This window comes from Gopherus evgoodei, chromosome 6 (assembly GCF_007399415.2).
Source record: "Gopherus evgoodei ecotype Sinaloan lineage chromosome 6, rGopEvg1_v1.p, whole genome shotgun sequence".
In the NCBI taxonomy this organism is placed as follows: Eukaryota; Metazoa; Chordata; order Testudines; family Testudinidae; genus Gopherus; species Gopherus evgoodei.
Genome location: NC_044327.1, coordinates 61,164,716 through 61,180,728, shown reverse-complemented (window position 1 = coordinate 61,180,728; position 16,013 = coordinate 61,164,716). Strand labels below are relative to the sequence as shown.

The 16,013-nt window shown below is 39.0% G+C and overlaps 1 protein-coding gene across 2 annotated transcripts in view; it reads left to right on the top strand.

Annotated features, from left to right (window-relative positions):
* Positions 1–16,013, top strand: part of HSD17B4 (hydroxysteroid 17-beta dehydrogenase 4) — a 119,517-nt gene that overhangs the window by 97,363 nt on the left and 6,141 nt on the right. For both annotated transcript variants that reach the window (XM_030567854.1, XM_030567855.1), the window contains 3 exons: positions 1,240–1,326; positions 4,806–4,895; positions 9,000–9,138. In XM_030567854.1, the coding sequence (XP_030423714.1) occupies positions 1,240–1,326; positions 4,806–4,895; positions 9,000–9,138 (316 nt within the window). The remainder of the gene's footprint in view (positions 1–1,239; positions 1,327–4,805; positions 4,896–8,999; positions 9,139–16,013) is intronic.

Here is a 16,013-nt window from a genome sequence, read left to right as displayed (position 1 = left end):
CGTATGTCCCTTCATGCATTGGCCACCATTCAGAGGACATGCTTCCATGCTGATGATACTCGTTAAAAAACTCGTTAATTAAACTTGTGACTGAACTCCTTGGGGGAGAATTGTATGTCTCCTGCTTTGTGTTTTACCCACATTCTGCCATATATTTCATATTATAGCAGTCTCAGATGATGACCCAGCATGTTGTTCGTTTTAAGAACACTTTCACTGCAGATTTGACAAAATGCAAAGAAGGTACCAATTTGAGATTTCTGAAGATAGCTACAGCACTCGACCCAAGATTTAAGAATCTAAAGTGCCTTCCAAAATCTGAGAGGGATGGGGTGTGGAGCATGCTTTCAGAAGTCCTTAAAAAAGCGACAGTCCAATGCAGAAACTACAGAATCCGAACCACCAAAAAAGAAAATCAGCTTCTGCTGGTGGCATCTGACTCAGACGATGAAAATGAACATCTTTTGGTCTGCACTACTTTGGATTGTTATTGAGCAGAACCCATCATCAGCATGGATGCATGTCCCCTGGCGTGATGGTTGAAGCATGAAGGGACATATGAATCTTCAGTGCATCTGGCACGTAAATATCTTGCAATGCCAGTTACAACAGTGCCATGCGAACGTGTTCTCACTGTCAGGTGCCATTGTAAACAAGAAGTGGGCAGCATTATCTTCTGCAAATGTAAACAAACTTGTTTGAACAATTGGCTGAACAAGAAGTAGGACTGAGTGGACTTGTAGGCTCTAAAGTTTTACATTGTTTTATTTTTGAATGCAGTTATTTTTGTACATAATTCTTCATTTGTAAGTTTTACTTTCATGATAAAGAGATTGTGTTACAGTACTTAAGTGAATTGAAAAACACTATTTCTTTTATTTTTACAATGCAAATATTTCTAATAAAAATAAATATAAAGTGAGTGAGGTACACTTTGTGTTCTGTGTTGTAATTGAAATCAATATATTTGAAAATGTGGAAAATATCCAAAAATATTTTTATAATAGCATTCTGTTATTGTTTAACAGCATGATTAATTGCAATTAATTTTTTAATCGTTTGACAGCCCTAATTACTTAGATAATCTGCTTTGACAATTATATGTTTTCTGAACTATTTTTTCCACTTCAATTGATTTTATGCTCTAGACTGCATATTTAGTTACATGCAAATCAGTACTACTGCTGAATGTTTTTGTTTAGAAATAAATAAGGCTATCCAAACCCTTTCTTTTTGCAGGTCCGTTTTGTAAAACCAGTCTTTCCAGGACAAACTCTGCAAACAGAGATGTGGAAGGAGGGAAACAGAATTCACATTCAAACCAAGGTCAGAAGAGCGAGACTCAGGCTGTGGGCTTTAGCAAAGGATGTTAAAAGTATTTTTTTTTTCTGTTGTGGGGACAAAATGATTCGTCAATCATAGCTCTGAAGAAAAGAAGTCTTTATCACATCACCTCATTTCTCCATTTAATAATAGTTTTCTGCTGTCATCAAGATTGCATATGCAGTTGCTGGAAATAACATTGTCTATAAGAACTCGTTAATTTAGGGAGTTTTATAGCATTAAGATTCCAAATTAAGTGCATTGTACTGTTTTTGTAAATCTAGCTTTTGAGGTTTATATATATTTAATGATGGAAAAATGTGATAACTGCAAGTGGTTATCTTCAATGCCTCTATCTTAGGCCTTGTCAACGCACACATTTTTACCTGTTTAGCTGAACCACTTCAGCTGAACTGGTGCAAACCTATGGGTAGATGCTATCTTGTTATGGTTTAGCTTAAGCCTGTACTGAAGGTTTTTTCTACCAGAAGAGCTGCACGAAGTTAACTTAAACTAACTTAAACTAAGCCTTAATAAACCTGGTTTAAACCAAAATGAGAGTATCCCCACAATCTTGTGTACTGGTTTAACTAAATCAGTTTACAATCATGCCATAAGTTAAATTGGTACCTTTATGTGCATAGACAAGCCCCTAGACATGATATGAATCATTTTGGGTTCACAGTTTTTCCTTGGCTGATTTCATCAACACAATAAATGAAACTGCCGATTTCTTGGATATTCTTGCCACTTACATCTTCAAGCTTTTTATCTCTCTTATCAAACCTGTTGTGTCTGAGTCAATTCCCTTCTCCCTTTTCTCCATCTCATCTTATCAGGCAGTGTAGATTTGCTTTTCTTTCTCTACCCCTTGAGCATCTTGCAAGGGGAAGCAGTGCCGTAATATTAAGTGAATTCATCGACTCAAATGTGCGTGTGTTGTGCATGTCTACTGAAGATTTCTTGTAGTTTCTCTGTAATTTCATATATTATTTTAAAAGGCTAAGATGTTTAGTACAGTTAGGTTTTTGGTGCTTAGGCTGGAAGTCTTTGGATGCCTTAATAAAATACTATAATGTTCATGATGGCCAGGGTGTGCTCACCACTGTGCACGTATTAGGGAAAAGGACCCTACTAACTCTTGCAAATATCTTATGTTCTGATCAGCAGATGAGCTTATCTCAAAGAGATACAAAACTCCTGGGGAAGGGAAGAGGAACTCAGCATACATTTTGTTCACACACATGTAGATTGCTGGATTAAAGTTCACAGACTTTCAAGAACAAGCAGCAGCTGGCATCCCTGACTTGCATTACCTCACCTTTAATTATTTTCAGACGTTTCAACAAAGAATACTTATACATTAGTCCTAAGCTTCAGGGAAGCACCAATGCAAATATTAATGTATTCTAAAACATTGTATATAGGCCATCCTGTTATAGGTTTTATGAACCATCAGTAACGATACAGTTTAGTCATGGAGGTCACAGCAGTCACTGATTCCATGACTTTAGCATACCTCCGTGTCTTCTTCTGCATCAGCTGGGACCGTGCCCCTCTGCCCCTCCTCCCCTGGCATGGCTGGAGCCAGGGGAGCTATGCTCACCTGCCCCACACCTGGGGCTGGAGCCAGGACTGGGTGGGCCCCCATACCTGCTCAGCTTCAACCAAGGCTGCAGTTGCCCCCCCAGTTATTTTTAGTAAAGTCACAGACAGGTCCTGTGAATTTCTCTGACCTGTCCATGATGTTTACTAAAAATAGCTGACAAAATCTTAACCTTAACCGTCAGCTACTTAATATTGGATTTATTAAGTCAACTGTGTGGAAAGGTTCCAGGTCAGGATATGTGATTACTAGGCCAATTGGAGGCCTCTGTTTGGATATTTGTGATCTCTGCTTAGTTTCCCTTATCTATTTTATTTTATAGCAAGAGGTAGCTTAGGTACCTAACAGTATAAATTACACATAGTCCCTGCCCCAAGGAGATTATGCTTTCACATAGAATGCAGTGAAGGAAACAACAAAACGAGGGAAGGATGGAGTCTTGTCAGTAAGATTCTGCAGTTATTCAACAACAGGCTTGTGCACAACATTTTTTAACAAATACTATTTAAATGAATCTATAGTCTTTTTAAAGAGGCAATGTCAAGTTGAAATCCAATTCTTAGAAAAAATGAGTTCTGTCATTTTTATCACTTCACAGCGAAGAGTCCATTTTCCTATCTCTTAAAATATTTTAATTCTTCCCTGTTGCTGCCTTAAAGACCCACACAGGTAGTGAAACGGACTGCACACAAAATGCTGTCAAAAGCATATGTGCATAAAGTAAATAAACAGAAAAATAGAGCAAGATCATTTCTCTTTGAACTATTTCAGGGCTTGTTTACACAAACATTTGGTTCACAGTGAGCTGGGATGTGAATCTGGCCTGTCCCTGTGGACCCTGCTGACATATATTAACAATTTGTTAATGCGCTTTGATCTAACCTTCTTTGAAACAGGACTAAATCAAAGTGCATCAATAAAGCATTAATGTGCCTCAGTGGTGTCCAAAGAGACAGCTAGTCAATGGTAGGCTAGTGCAGGGTAGATTCATGTCCCAGCTTGCTGTGAACTTATTATTTATGTAAACAAGTAACCTTAACTGTTGTTTGTAACAACAGAAGTATATTTTCAAATAAAAGCATGATTTTTAAGTTGATGGTTAAGTTGGTGTGTCTTTTTAGGCCAAGGGGAAATATTTTTCCTTATCCAAAAAAGTAAAGCTTAAAAATTCCTTAGAAAAGAAATATAATTAAATTGCTCTAGCCATGCTTGTTAAATACTGTAGTAGCATGCTCTTAGTGCTCATTTTAACAAATAGTCTATTTGTAGGTAGATGTCCCAGCATTGAATCTTATGTCCTTGAAATAATTTGAACTGACAATTGAAGATGTAGTGCTCTTTAGTGGATAGAGCACTGGACCAGCACTCAAAAGAACTGTCTGGGTTCCATTCCCAGCTCTGCCATTGGCCTATTCATTGAACCTGGGGAAGTCACATCACCGCTGTGCCTCAGTTGGTAAAATGGAGATAATACTAATCTTTTTAAAGCACTCTGAGATCTACTGAAGAAAAGCGTTATATAAAAGCTATTTTATTTGTTTCCTGCTATTATGGCCTTATCCAGAAAATCTGTGGTGATAGTTTTAATAGAAAAACATCATCATCATAATATTTGGGCTTTCTTTATGCATCAAAACAAACATAATTGTTCTTTTTTAGGATTGTCTGTAAAAGCAATACTTTCAAATTTACTTCAAACATTATTTTCCTTTGTTTTTTTTCTTTGCTGGAGCTTTTTAAGTTTTGTTTTTTAATCTGTGGTGTAAGACATGAGAGAGATCGCTTGGTTGCTTTAAAATGTAGCTGTTTTGGTCAGTATAACTCTTCTTTCTTTATTTGGCATGATTCACTCAGAATATGAATTTTCTTTTAACAGGTCAAAGAAACTGGAGAAGTTGCCATTGCAGGAGCATATGTAGATCTGACATCAACCCTCGATAAACCTTCAGCTAAAGAGCCCATTAAGGTAAGGGGGAAAGACACTCAGATGGATCAACTTGTGAAGAAGCATACTTACGTTTTACTTTTGAAAGAATGTACAAAATACTAGACTTTGGAGAAAAAATACTGTGTACATTTAGAAATGAGTATCCTTTTATAGATTGAAGGGAAAATGGACTGACAGAGGAAGAGTTAAAGTCAAGATACATAATAGAGGAGAAGAAAGAAGGAAGGGACAAATTAAAAAGAATGCAAATAAAAAGGAGTGAGAAATGTTTATTTTGTAGAAAAAGGTTGGAGGCTGCTCAAGTGAATAACTCTACTAAGGTGAGTAAGGGGTTCACAATATAGCTCCTGGTGTGTGTGTATAGGCATATGCTTTGATGTACCTAGATGATATGATCGTCAGGGTGGGGCACAGACTAGATTGTGAATGGGAGAGTTGGGGTGCTTGTCAGGGCCTCTGAAGACCTGGGGATAATACTTCACTGCCTCGTAGTGGGGTTCTGAGGACAAATGCATTAAAGATTGTGAGGTGCTCAGATACTACGGAAATGGAATTATATAATATGTAAGTCAAGTTCCTAGAAAACTTTCTCCTTACACCTTATCAGCCTTTCAGTCATGTGGCATATTGGAGAATCTCATCCTTCCTGTTTTCGATTTCTTTGATGGCATAATAATAAGCCAGGCATAAACAGTCTTGTTCCCCATAGTGGTTCCCGTGGTTCTGTTCCCAGATTCATCCAGATTGTATTCAGCACTACTGTGGCTAAATGGTTTGTTTCCATTTGTCTGCCTCACATTTACATCTATTCATACCACATCATCTCTATTCCAGTCCACATTTGCAATGCTCATACCTTTGGCAATTGTATACTGTCCGCAAAAATCCTTTTGGGATGTAACCCATTGTAGACTGTCTTAGTTTTTCTTTAAGGTTGGTAAGGGTTGGGTTTTTTGTATAGTTGTCTCTTAAAAGTACAGTATTTCTACTCCTTATCAGATTTGTCTTTTATCAAACAATAATGCCTATCTGTTCCCAAAGTGTATAAACAAGTACAATAAACTATGTTAGGCTTAGAATTTGAAGTTCATAGCAATGACATTCTATTTTGTATTTCATGCCAAAGTATTGCTAAAGTTTCATTATAGCATATATTCTAGATTATGTACAAGAATGACATGAAAAGAATATTAAGGCTACAAAATCAAGCACATAAAAGTTAGGAAATGCCAGAAATAAGTTTGCCTGTGCCACCTCTCTGCCTTCAGTTCTGGTGCCCAGTGCTACAGTGGCACCCCCATTGTTACGGGGAGCAATTGCAGGGAAAATCCTGCATATTCTCTGCAGTCCAGGGCTAGACCATGCCCAGTACAGATGGAATGTTCTGAGAATTTAGCTGTCAAACTCTGACATGTCTCTAAGCAATGTCTGCAGACTGGCTTTCAGAGGCTTGTAACTTGACTACATTTTGACCAGTTTTCAAGGAGATGACAAAAGGCACAGCTCTTAGACCAGAGAGATACCTGTGACAAATTTCTAGTCCCTGCCCCAGAGTGTGGAAGTGCTAGAGCTTCTCAGTGAAGTGGTTGTAAGAATTTTTTAACATAGGCAAAACAGGTTACATTTCTCTGACTTTGTTCTGAGAAATGGCTAAAGCATTTTGCTCAAATTTTCCAAAATATTTCAGCCTGAGGCAGATAGTTGTCATGGAAAAATTCGGCCTGAATGGTTGAAATTTGAAAAAGTTATAAGCAATTGAAAATGATGTGTTATAATGGAATGGTCAGGCAATCTTAATGTTAAGTAATGCTCATTGCAACATTTATAATATCCTGTGTGCTATATACACCTGTGTACAGTAAGGTGAATAAAAGATATCATGGCACCTTTAACTCTGCCTTAGTCTGATAACTGGACTGTAGGATGAAATGTTGTAGATAAAAATGTTAATATTGGAGCAGCTTCCTAAAATGTAAAAACTTATCCATTAAACCATGTATCTTTTAAAAAAGTGTCAAAGGCTTACAAAAGACTAACTGGATGCAAAATGTAAATATTTAAGTTTAGTTACATAATAGCTTAAATTTACCATTAGTCAAACAGTGTGACACCAAAAACGCTCTGTATATGCTATATCTTTGACTGTCCAAGGCAAAATGAATACATTGAAACTTTATAAATCAATCTATTTTTTGAAAGTTAATATGTTGAAAATAAAGGCAACCCATTTTTTAGATGATGCCTTATTCTATAACTCGTGTATACAATGCCTTCTGGGGGCGGAAGCCATGATTACACTTCAGATAAATTAAAAGATAATTAATAAGGCTTTAAGATATGCTTTTCCCTCAGGATTATTTAAATTACGAAGATAAAGTTATAAAGGTAACTTGTGAAATAGTTCTCAGGAACGATTCCGCGCATTTTTTATTTTTTCAGGTAGAATTTACTGTCTAATGTAGACATGCTGGATGTGATTATTGTGTGTGGAGGGAGACATCCCTATTATACAGTAACTCCTCACTTAACGTCCTAGTTATGTTCTTGAAAAAAGCAGCTTTAAGCAAAATGATGTTACCGAATCCAATTTCCTCATAAGAATTAATGTAAATTAGGGGGGTTAGGTTCCAGGGCAATTTTTTTCACCAGACAGAAGACATTATATACATATACAGTAAAAGTGTTTTTTAAATAATTAAAAAACAAATTTAATACTTTATTCACCAATGATGATTGTGAAGCTTGGTTGAAGCAAGTGCATAGCGGAGCTTGCCCCACTCCACCCACTGGGAATTCCATCCAGGGAGCGCAATGGAGGCGCGGGGTCAAGGCACGGGGAGTTGCCCTGCTCGACCCACCCGAAATGCCAGCTGGGGTGCAGGCAAGCTCCTGTGCCAAGCAAGGTTATAAGTTAATCCTCGGGTATCCGCTTTATATCCACGAATATCCATGGACCAGTTCTGTGGATAGTAGCACAGATGCAGATACAAATTTTGCATCCACAAAGGGCTCTGATGGTTAGAGTTGGATGGGCAGCTATGAGGAACTGCAGCGGGAGGCCAGGGGGGCAGGGACACTTGGCAGGGGGCTGCTTGGGTCCCATGCCCAGGGCAGGTGGAGGGTCTGCCATGGCTCCCACAGCTGCCTGCCCCGCTCTTATTGTGGCCAAGAAGCAGTTCTGGGCTACTCCCTCTCCCTGCTCCCCCACCCCCCAACCAGAGCTGGGTCTGAGAGAGCCACGCTGGCAGCTGCAGGGAGCCTGGGTCTCTCCACCTATCTTGGGTGGGGGGACAGGGACAGGGGCTGCTCACACCCCCTGCCCAGGGCATGTGGAGGGTCTGCTGTGGCTCCCCACAGCTGCCAACGTGGCTCTCCCCAGTCTGGCTCCAGCTGCGGAGGTGGACAATTTGGAGTCGCATCCTGGCCATGGTAAGAGCTGAGCAGGCAGCTATGGGGAGCTGCGGTGGACCCTCCATCTGCCCTGGGTATGGGGACCAAGCAACCCCTGGGCAGCTCCACAGGTCTCTGGCCATGGGGCCTGAGCAACCCTTGGGCAGCTCCACAGGTCTCTCCTGTCCCCTTGGCCAGGCCAGCATGGAGCCCAGCCGGGGAGGGCTGCAGCGGACCCTCCACTTGCCTGCGGTGCCGGGGGTGGTGGTGGCTGAGAGCAGCCCCTGGCTGTGTCCCCGCTCTGCAGGCTTCCTGCCTTGCCAAGGGGAGGTGGAGGGTCCGTGACTGCGTATGTGGCTCTCCCCAGCCGGGCTCCAGTGGGGGGCGCCTCAGAACCTCAGCCCGGCCCCCAGTTTAGAGCCCTGCAAATCTGCGGATATCTACAGATAATTTTTGCAGATAGCGCATGGGATGCGGATACACATTTGTGTGTCTGTGCAGGGTCCTAGTTATAAAAGGAACACTGCAGGACTTTAAAGGAGTATGTTCTCTAATAGGTCAGTAACCTAATAGCGAAACGACATTAACCGGGAGGATGTTAAGTGAGGAGTTCCTGTTTTTAATCACTTTTCAGAATAGATTCCTCTGGGTGCCGTGTTTGAACAATATTTATACTTTTATTACCTTTTAATGTAGCTTTCCATTTAAAATTGTATGTACTTTATTTTATAGGCTTCAGGGCTGCAGAGTAACCTTGTGTTTGAAGAAATTGGTCGCCGCATCAAAGAGGTTGGAAGTCAGCTGGTAAAGAAAGTAAATGCCATATTCCAGTGGGACATCACTAAAGATGGAGAGACAGCAGCACAGTGGAGTAAGTCACAGGTTTTTTTATATAATGCCCTAATGCATTTTTTAATGAAGTGAGGTGAGTTATACTCCTACCAATTAAGACCTGCAATTTTAAAGGTAAGCAGAAGTAATAGATGGGAGCGCTCATTAAGGCTTGAAAATATGAATGTGTATTGCACAAGTGACAATTTTTGCAAATGGGTGGGATAATGTTCCATAATAGCAGTTAATAGCCTTTCTGAAAATTTAGCTATATACCTTGCCTATTTGGGCATATGCACAGACAAGTCGTCCTCTAAAAATTTGTTCTTAAGATGTTTCCACTCATGTATTTTCTTCAGAACAATGTACTACTTTAATCAAGTCTTTCCTATTCAGAATCTGTCAGATCAAAGTTTGCTAAAGGCTTAGCATTATTACCTCTTTTCAAGAAAATGTCTAGATTGTATGGAAGCCAAAGCATTTAATTGCAACAACTTTATGCCTTGAGATCTTTAATTTGGGTAGTTAGATAAGGAAAATCTGTGTTTCTACAGGGTTTTAAAATAAATTTCTTACTTTTTTTAAATTTTGTTTTGAGGTCTCTCTCTCTCTCTGATGTTCTATTTTTCAAAGATACATATTTCTATAAATTGTAAAATCTTTTTCTTATTTAGATGAATGAATGTCAGGAATCTGTGGAATTACTGTTTATTTTGCCTCCTTGTCTGGAATGGTCTGCTAGAGGGATACAAAATTTTGTCCCAAGGCCACACTGGCAGTTTACCAGAAGCCTCACAGTTGCACATCATTTGCATAAAATTAAGTAGATTGTAGTCTCCCTCACTTTATGTGGATGTGCAACTCCGAGTTTACAATCCTCAGCTTGTAATGCTTCATCTTAATTGGCCTGGGCACTTGGAGCAAGATGAAAGCTTGCACAGTGGGAACTGTAGTCTCTGTGCTATACCTCCTCAAGTTGAGGGAGGCTGGTGGAGCTTTATGGGTTATGTTTGGTCATTGGGCTGCATTTTGATCACATATCACCATTTTTATCCAACAGTAATTCTGGGAGACTTTAAGAGCCCTCCATAAATCAGCTCTTTCTCTACATTATTTAATAAACTGTTCCTTCTCTCTGATTTACAGGGAGAAAGGTGTAGTTGCTTTTGTAATTTCCCTTTCCCTCTTCCAGTTCCTCACAATTGAGATTCTGACTAACAAAGTTACTGCTAATGGGCAGGACATCATGTGGAATATTGAACCAGTGTGGCTTGGCAGCTGTATTTTACCTTTGTGGCATAGTGAGCTGTCGTTGTAGAAGATGAATAAGATGCACTGAGATAACAATGGTGATAAATGCATTAAAAATACAGTGGAACACCATTTATCAAATCTAATTGGCCAAGATCAGATAATCTAGAGAATGGACAAAGAGCTTTAGCCCATCAGTGGGGCTCAGGCTGTCAGCCTTGATTCAATTAATATGGAGAGCCAAATGAATGGAGGCTCGGATAAATGGGGTTCTACTGTACCTAAATAGATTATATTAAATTCTCCGGAAGCCAAATATCTTTCTTTAAATCAAAATAGGAGGAAGGCAGATTTTACAACATTCAACCTTGAGGACCTCCTGCCTACAGACAATCAAATTGAGAAATGATCTGAAATAAATAGGATGCAATTCAATAAGGACAAATGCCAAGTACTACACTAGAAAGGAATAATCAAATGCACAAATGCAAAATAGGAAGTGACTGCCTAGGAAGGAGAATTTCAGAAAAGGATTTTGGGATTATAGTGGATCACAAACTAAATGTGAATCAACCTACTCAGCACTGATAAGGCCTCAGGTAAAAGTTCTGTGCACCACACTTCAGGGACAAATTAGAGAAAGTCCAGAGGAGAGTAACAAAAATGATTAAATGATCTATGAGGAAAGATTGGAAAAACTGTGTATGTTTGTCTGGAAAAGAGAAGACTGACAGGGGAAATAAGTCTTTAAGTATGTAAAAGGTTCCTATAAAAAGGAAGATGATAAATTGTTGTTCTTATCCACCGATGACAGTACAAGAAGTAGTGGGCTTAAATTCAGCAAGGGGGATTTAGGTTAGACATTAGGAAAAATTTCCTAACTGTAAGGGTGGTTAAGCACTGGAACAAATTGCCTAGGGAGGATGTAGAATCTCCGTCACTGGAGGTTTTAAAGAACAGGTTAGACAAACACCTGTCAGGGATTGTTAGATAATACTTAGCTCTGCCTCAGTGCAGGGGACCAGACTAGATGACCTATTGAGGTCCCTTCCAGGGCTACATTTTAATGATTCTGTATTTGTCACTCTTGATCACTCCTCCAATCTCCAACAATTTCCTACTTTTGCACTCATATTAATTCAAGTTAATCAAATCATGGATGTGTTCAGAATAGCATTGTAAGATTTAAAAGCCCTGCTTTACTGTAATGACACTTATACTTTAAGGATACCTATTAAAAATGCCAGTGTCAAACAGCAAATCACTCACTTGGAAGCCTCTGTATCATGCCGTGTGTTAGGGCTCCTGGGTAGCATTCACCTGTCAGTACCTGGCCTGGGTTGGGGAAGCTAATGATCCAACCAGTGGACCTTCAGTGATGAATCCTGGTCAAAGGCACCAATTTGTTATAATCCCTTTTTAATTTCTGAACCACCATGCTTTGTGTTCTTGTGGCGAGTGGCCTTTCCAACCCTGCTCTCTCACAAACGTACATTGAAGGCAGGCAGTAATAGGACTAGAAACAGCTGAAGACCTCTTTTTACCCAAGGGCTTTACCTCCCATACCAGCCTGTTGTGTTGGAGGAACTCACCCTGATTGATGTGTGTGAAATGCCAATGTATGATATCATGAATAGGCTATCCAGAAAGAGGGGCACTGCTTTGTATAAATTAAGACCCAATCTGAACCCTTTCCCTCATTTCAAGAAGAATTTTGGTCTGGCCATGTTCTGTCTGCTCCATCCCTGGCCAGTGGGGAGAGGATGTAATTTGTTCTTGTATCCTCTGTTGGAGAGACCCCTTACTAACAAGGGAACATAACTGGTCCTTTAACGATCACCTCCACCTTTTCTGCACCAGGTGATCCCAGCCACCAGAGAGAATCTGGCCATTTCTTTAGGGTTTGAAAATGTTTTAGCAGGTTTTGCTGCTGTTTTTAATTTTCACTTACTTCCTGGTGCTGACCAGCCCACTGCAATCAATGTAAAGACTGTCTATAACTTCAGTTAGAGGTTTGGATCAGGCCTTAGAAGCAGTGATATCAAAACAGCCTGGACTCTGTGTGAGGACTCCGTTTTTTTTTTTTTTTTTTTTCAATATTTGTTACCCCACAAATACCAGGACTCACTGTAGGCAGAACTGGGGTAAATGCATAAAATAAAGTTTGCTGACAATTTTCCATTATAAACCCCCTCGACCATTTGAGCTGAAACTTTCCATGCATGGTCTGTGCCTCACATTGACTTTTATTTTTTAATAATTTCAGTGCAAACAGTTCAGCTGTTTCTGAGAAGGATAAAGAAAATCAGTCATTTTGATATTGTTAACATTTTCTAACCACTTCTTTGAAGAGCACTAGTGCTTCCATGGGTTGCAACAGGAACTTAACATTTGGCAAGGAGCTAATTCTGAAGTCAAGATGTGCCTTTTGCTAACCCCATGAAAATCCACTCAATTTTGACTGAGTAGTAGGTCTCTAAAAATTGCTATTTAGACGTTCTTAGTAGAGCCTGTTAGGGGTTTGTTGCTAAAATCTCTGAAATTTTAATCTGCGCTGAATGTGCTTCCAAGATCCACAGGTTGTGAACTCCAGAGAGCAACAGGCACTGCAGGAGCAGCAGCTGCTACTATCCTTTTGGGCTAGGAAAAGGAATGTTGGCCTGGGAACCAGGAGAGCATTAATTCTAATCCCACTTCCCCTGTTACTGGTATTAATAATTCTGTGTATTTCATAGATTTTATGTTGCCTCTATTTTTTGGAGGATGAGAAGTACCATTCCCCAAAAGGGAGTAACTGAGAGGGCTGAACAAGATCTATCAGCAAGGGAGTTATTAATCCATTTAATGTGTGCCATGTTAATTTTATTTTGTTCTAGTTTAACCAAAATGTTGTGTGGCACCAAGTCAAATGCCTTACAGAAATCTAAATATATTACATCAACATTAAAACCTTTATTGGCCAAATTTATAATCTGAATAAAATAAGATCTCGAGTGAGTTTGACAGGATCTATTTTCCATAAACCCATGCTGATTTGCATTAATTGCATTAATCTTCTCTAATTTTTTGTTAATTGAGTCCCTTATCAGCTGGTGCATTATGTTGCCCAGGATTAATGTCAGGCTGATAGACATATAATTACCCAGGTCATCCTGTTTACCCTTTTTAGAAATTGGCATAACATTAGCTTTCTTCCAGTCGTCTGGAACTTCCCCAGTGTTCCAAGAGTTATCAATAATCAACATTAATGGTCCAGCAAACTCCTCACCCAGCTCTTGTAAAACTCTTGCATACATCCTGCTGACATAAAAATGTCTAGTTTTAGTAGCTTCTGTTTAACACCCTCCAGGGATACTAGTGGAATGGAAAGTGTGTTGTCACCATACGATGAGACTATATCATCTGATTTCCCCAAAATACAGAGCAGAAATATTTATTGAATGATTATGCCTTTTCTGCATTATTATTGATCATGTTACCATTTCCATCTAGTAATGGATCAATACCATTGTCAGGATCATAGAAACATGTCAGGGTTGGAAGGAACCTCTGGAGGTCATCCTTTTTGTTCATAATATAATGTTTAAAATTGATGACTCGGGCAGTATGGGTATGCCTAGTGGGGTTTCTTTGTTGAGGGTTTTTTTTTAATGGTATATTACCTTTCTTAAAAATTGAGAGGCTCAAGGTAACAAAATCAAGCACTCAAAAGTTACATAGCCCATGCCACCTTCTGCCTGCTTGTTCGTATTCATTATGATATAGTCTGCAAGTACATTATCATACGCCAGTTGTTCTACAGGATCCTTGCCTAATTCATTTCACAAAGTGAAAGTGAAGCAGGCAGAGAATTTGTTGTTTTCTTTCCTTTTTTTTAAAGAGAGAGAGAGAATGTTCTCATGATTAAGAACTGGACTGGGGGCCAGGAAAGCTTGGTTCTGTTCCTGTTTGTGGCATTCCTTATATGATGACAGACAAGACTGTTATAATACGTATGAGCAAAGAGGCCAAAGTATAGTTGCATAAGTAATCTTAATTATGGCATTTCCTGCAACCTAATGTTCTTGTAACAGAGGTTTTTTTGTATGTAATGAAGAGCATAATGTTAAACTTCTATCCCAATACCCTTGGTGTAACTTGATTTAATTGTTATATCTCAATACTGTTGACCAAATTCAGATCTCCTATAAAAGTGCACAAGACCATTAAAGTCAGTGCATTTGCACACTGCCTTAGGTCTGAATTTGGCCCAGTGTTTTTCACAATAAATATTTAATGACGACCTGCTGCATTTAACGAATGTTAAGCTTTTGCAATTATAATGTGCTAATTTAATATAAGTTGGTAAGAATCCCCCTTGCCTCCCCTTTAGCATCATCCTATAATTGCCTTTTTAAAAGGTGGCTACAATAACTTGGCTATGAAATGAGGAGATAGGAAATTGTCAGGGAAATAACTTGATTTAGAAGTTGGTTCTTATGAATTAATATTTCATACTTTTTGTCTCAATTACATTTAAAATTGTTGACATTTTCACTGAGACAACAGAAATAGTCTCATCTTTGTCACAAGCCTTTAGTTTACACCGATGATGTTGGGGTCCTGATTGTTTCATTAGCTTTTCTTCAGGCTTCTGTTGCCAAAGCCCACAATCAAATTAAGTCTCCCGGGCCTTTACTGACAGTGTTTACTATTCTCCTGGCCTACCTGCTGGGCTTCCTTCCATTATTAAATTTGTTACTCAGCTGTGCTGCCTTGTCTTTTAATCTTTTGACTTGTCACTTTTGCATTGCTTTGTGCTGTTGTGCAATCTGCAGCAGTTGACAGCGCAAGAAACAATCTGGGCCCTGCAGCTTATTGCTGTCTTGGGTGATACTATGGCTCCAGCATCTCCAGCTAATGTCCTCTTCCTTCAGAGGAATCATCTGAAATTCTGTTCTGACACAGCCAATAATTTTATTCTTCCTTAAACTTATAAGCACCAATTTATTTTATTTTATTTTTATTTCTGTATTTAAATGACTTGTGCATTTTATCACTACACATCAGGGCAAGGTTTCTGTTTGGGCATCACTCATTAAGTGGATGGAGTATGTGGACTTTAGTTTTTCTTATTGCAGCAGGAATTCTCAGTTGCAACTCCAGTGTTAGTCGCACCAGTCTATTTAACTAGCAATAACCTTTACAACTTCTTTCATTTTAATTCAGCATGTACACTATAACTTCCAAAGCTGTGTAGAATAGATGGTCTTAAATTCAGGCCATGGAAGTTCAGTTTATGTTTTTCCTTTAAAAATAAGATCATACTAAAACACACACACAAACATGGGTTACTCAAGACATAGAATTAACAAAAAAGAGAGAAGTTAAGTAACTTCCAGTCTCAGCAGAAGACATTAGATCTGTTCAGAAAAAATCTATTGACAAATAAGCTGGCCCTTCATAATTTAATTGAGAAGGTAAAGAACAACATTAGAAAGTTAAGAATTTTTAGTTGTCATATCTTTTTTTCCCAAGTTTGAGACTTAAGAGAAAAAAGCCTTGTGTCTTACAAACTCCATTAGTTTTGCTATTTTGGTAGCGTTCATAATTTCCTTAACTTCTCTGGGGCATGAGCAGAACCATATTCAAGAATGCATGAAAGTTAAGCTGTGTCAGCATAAC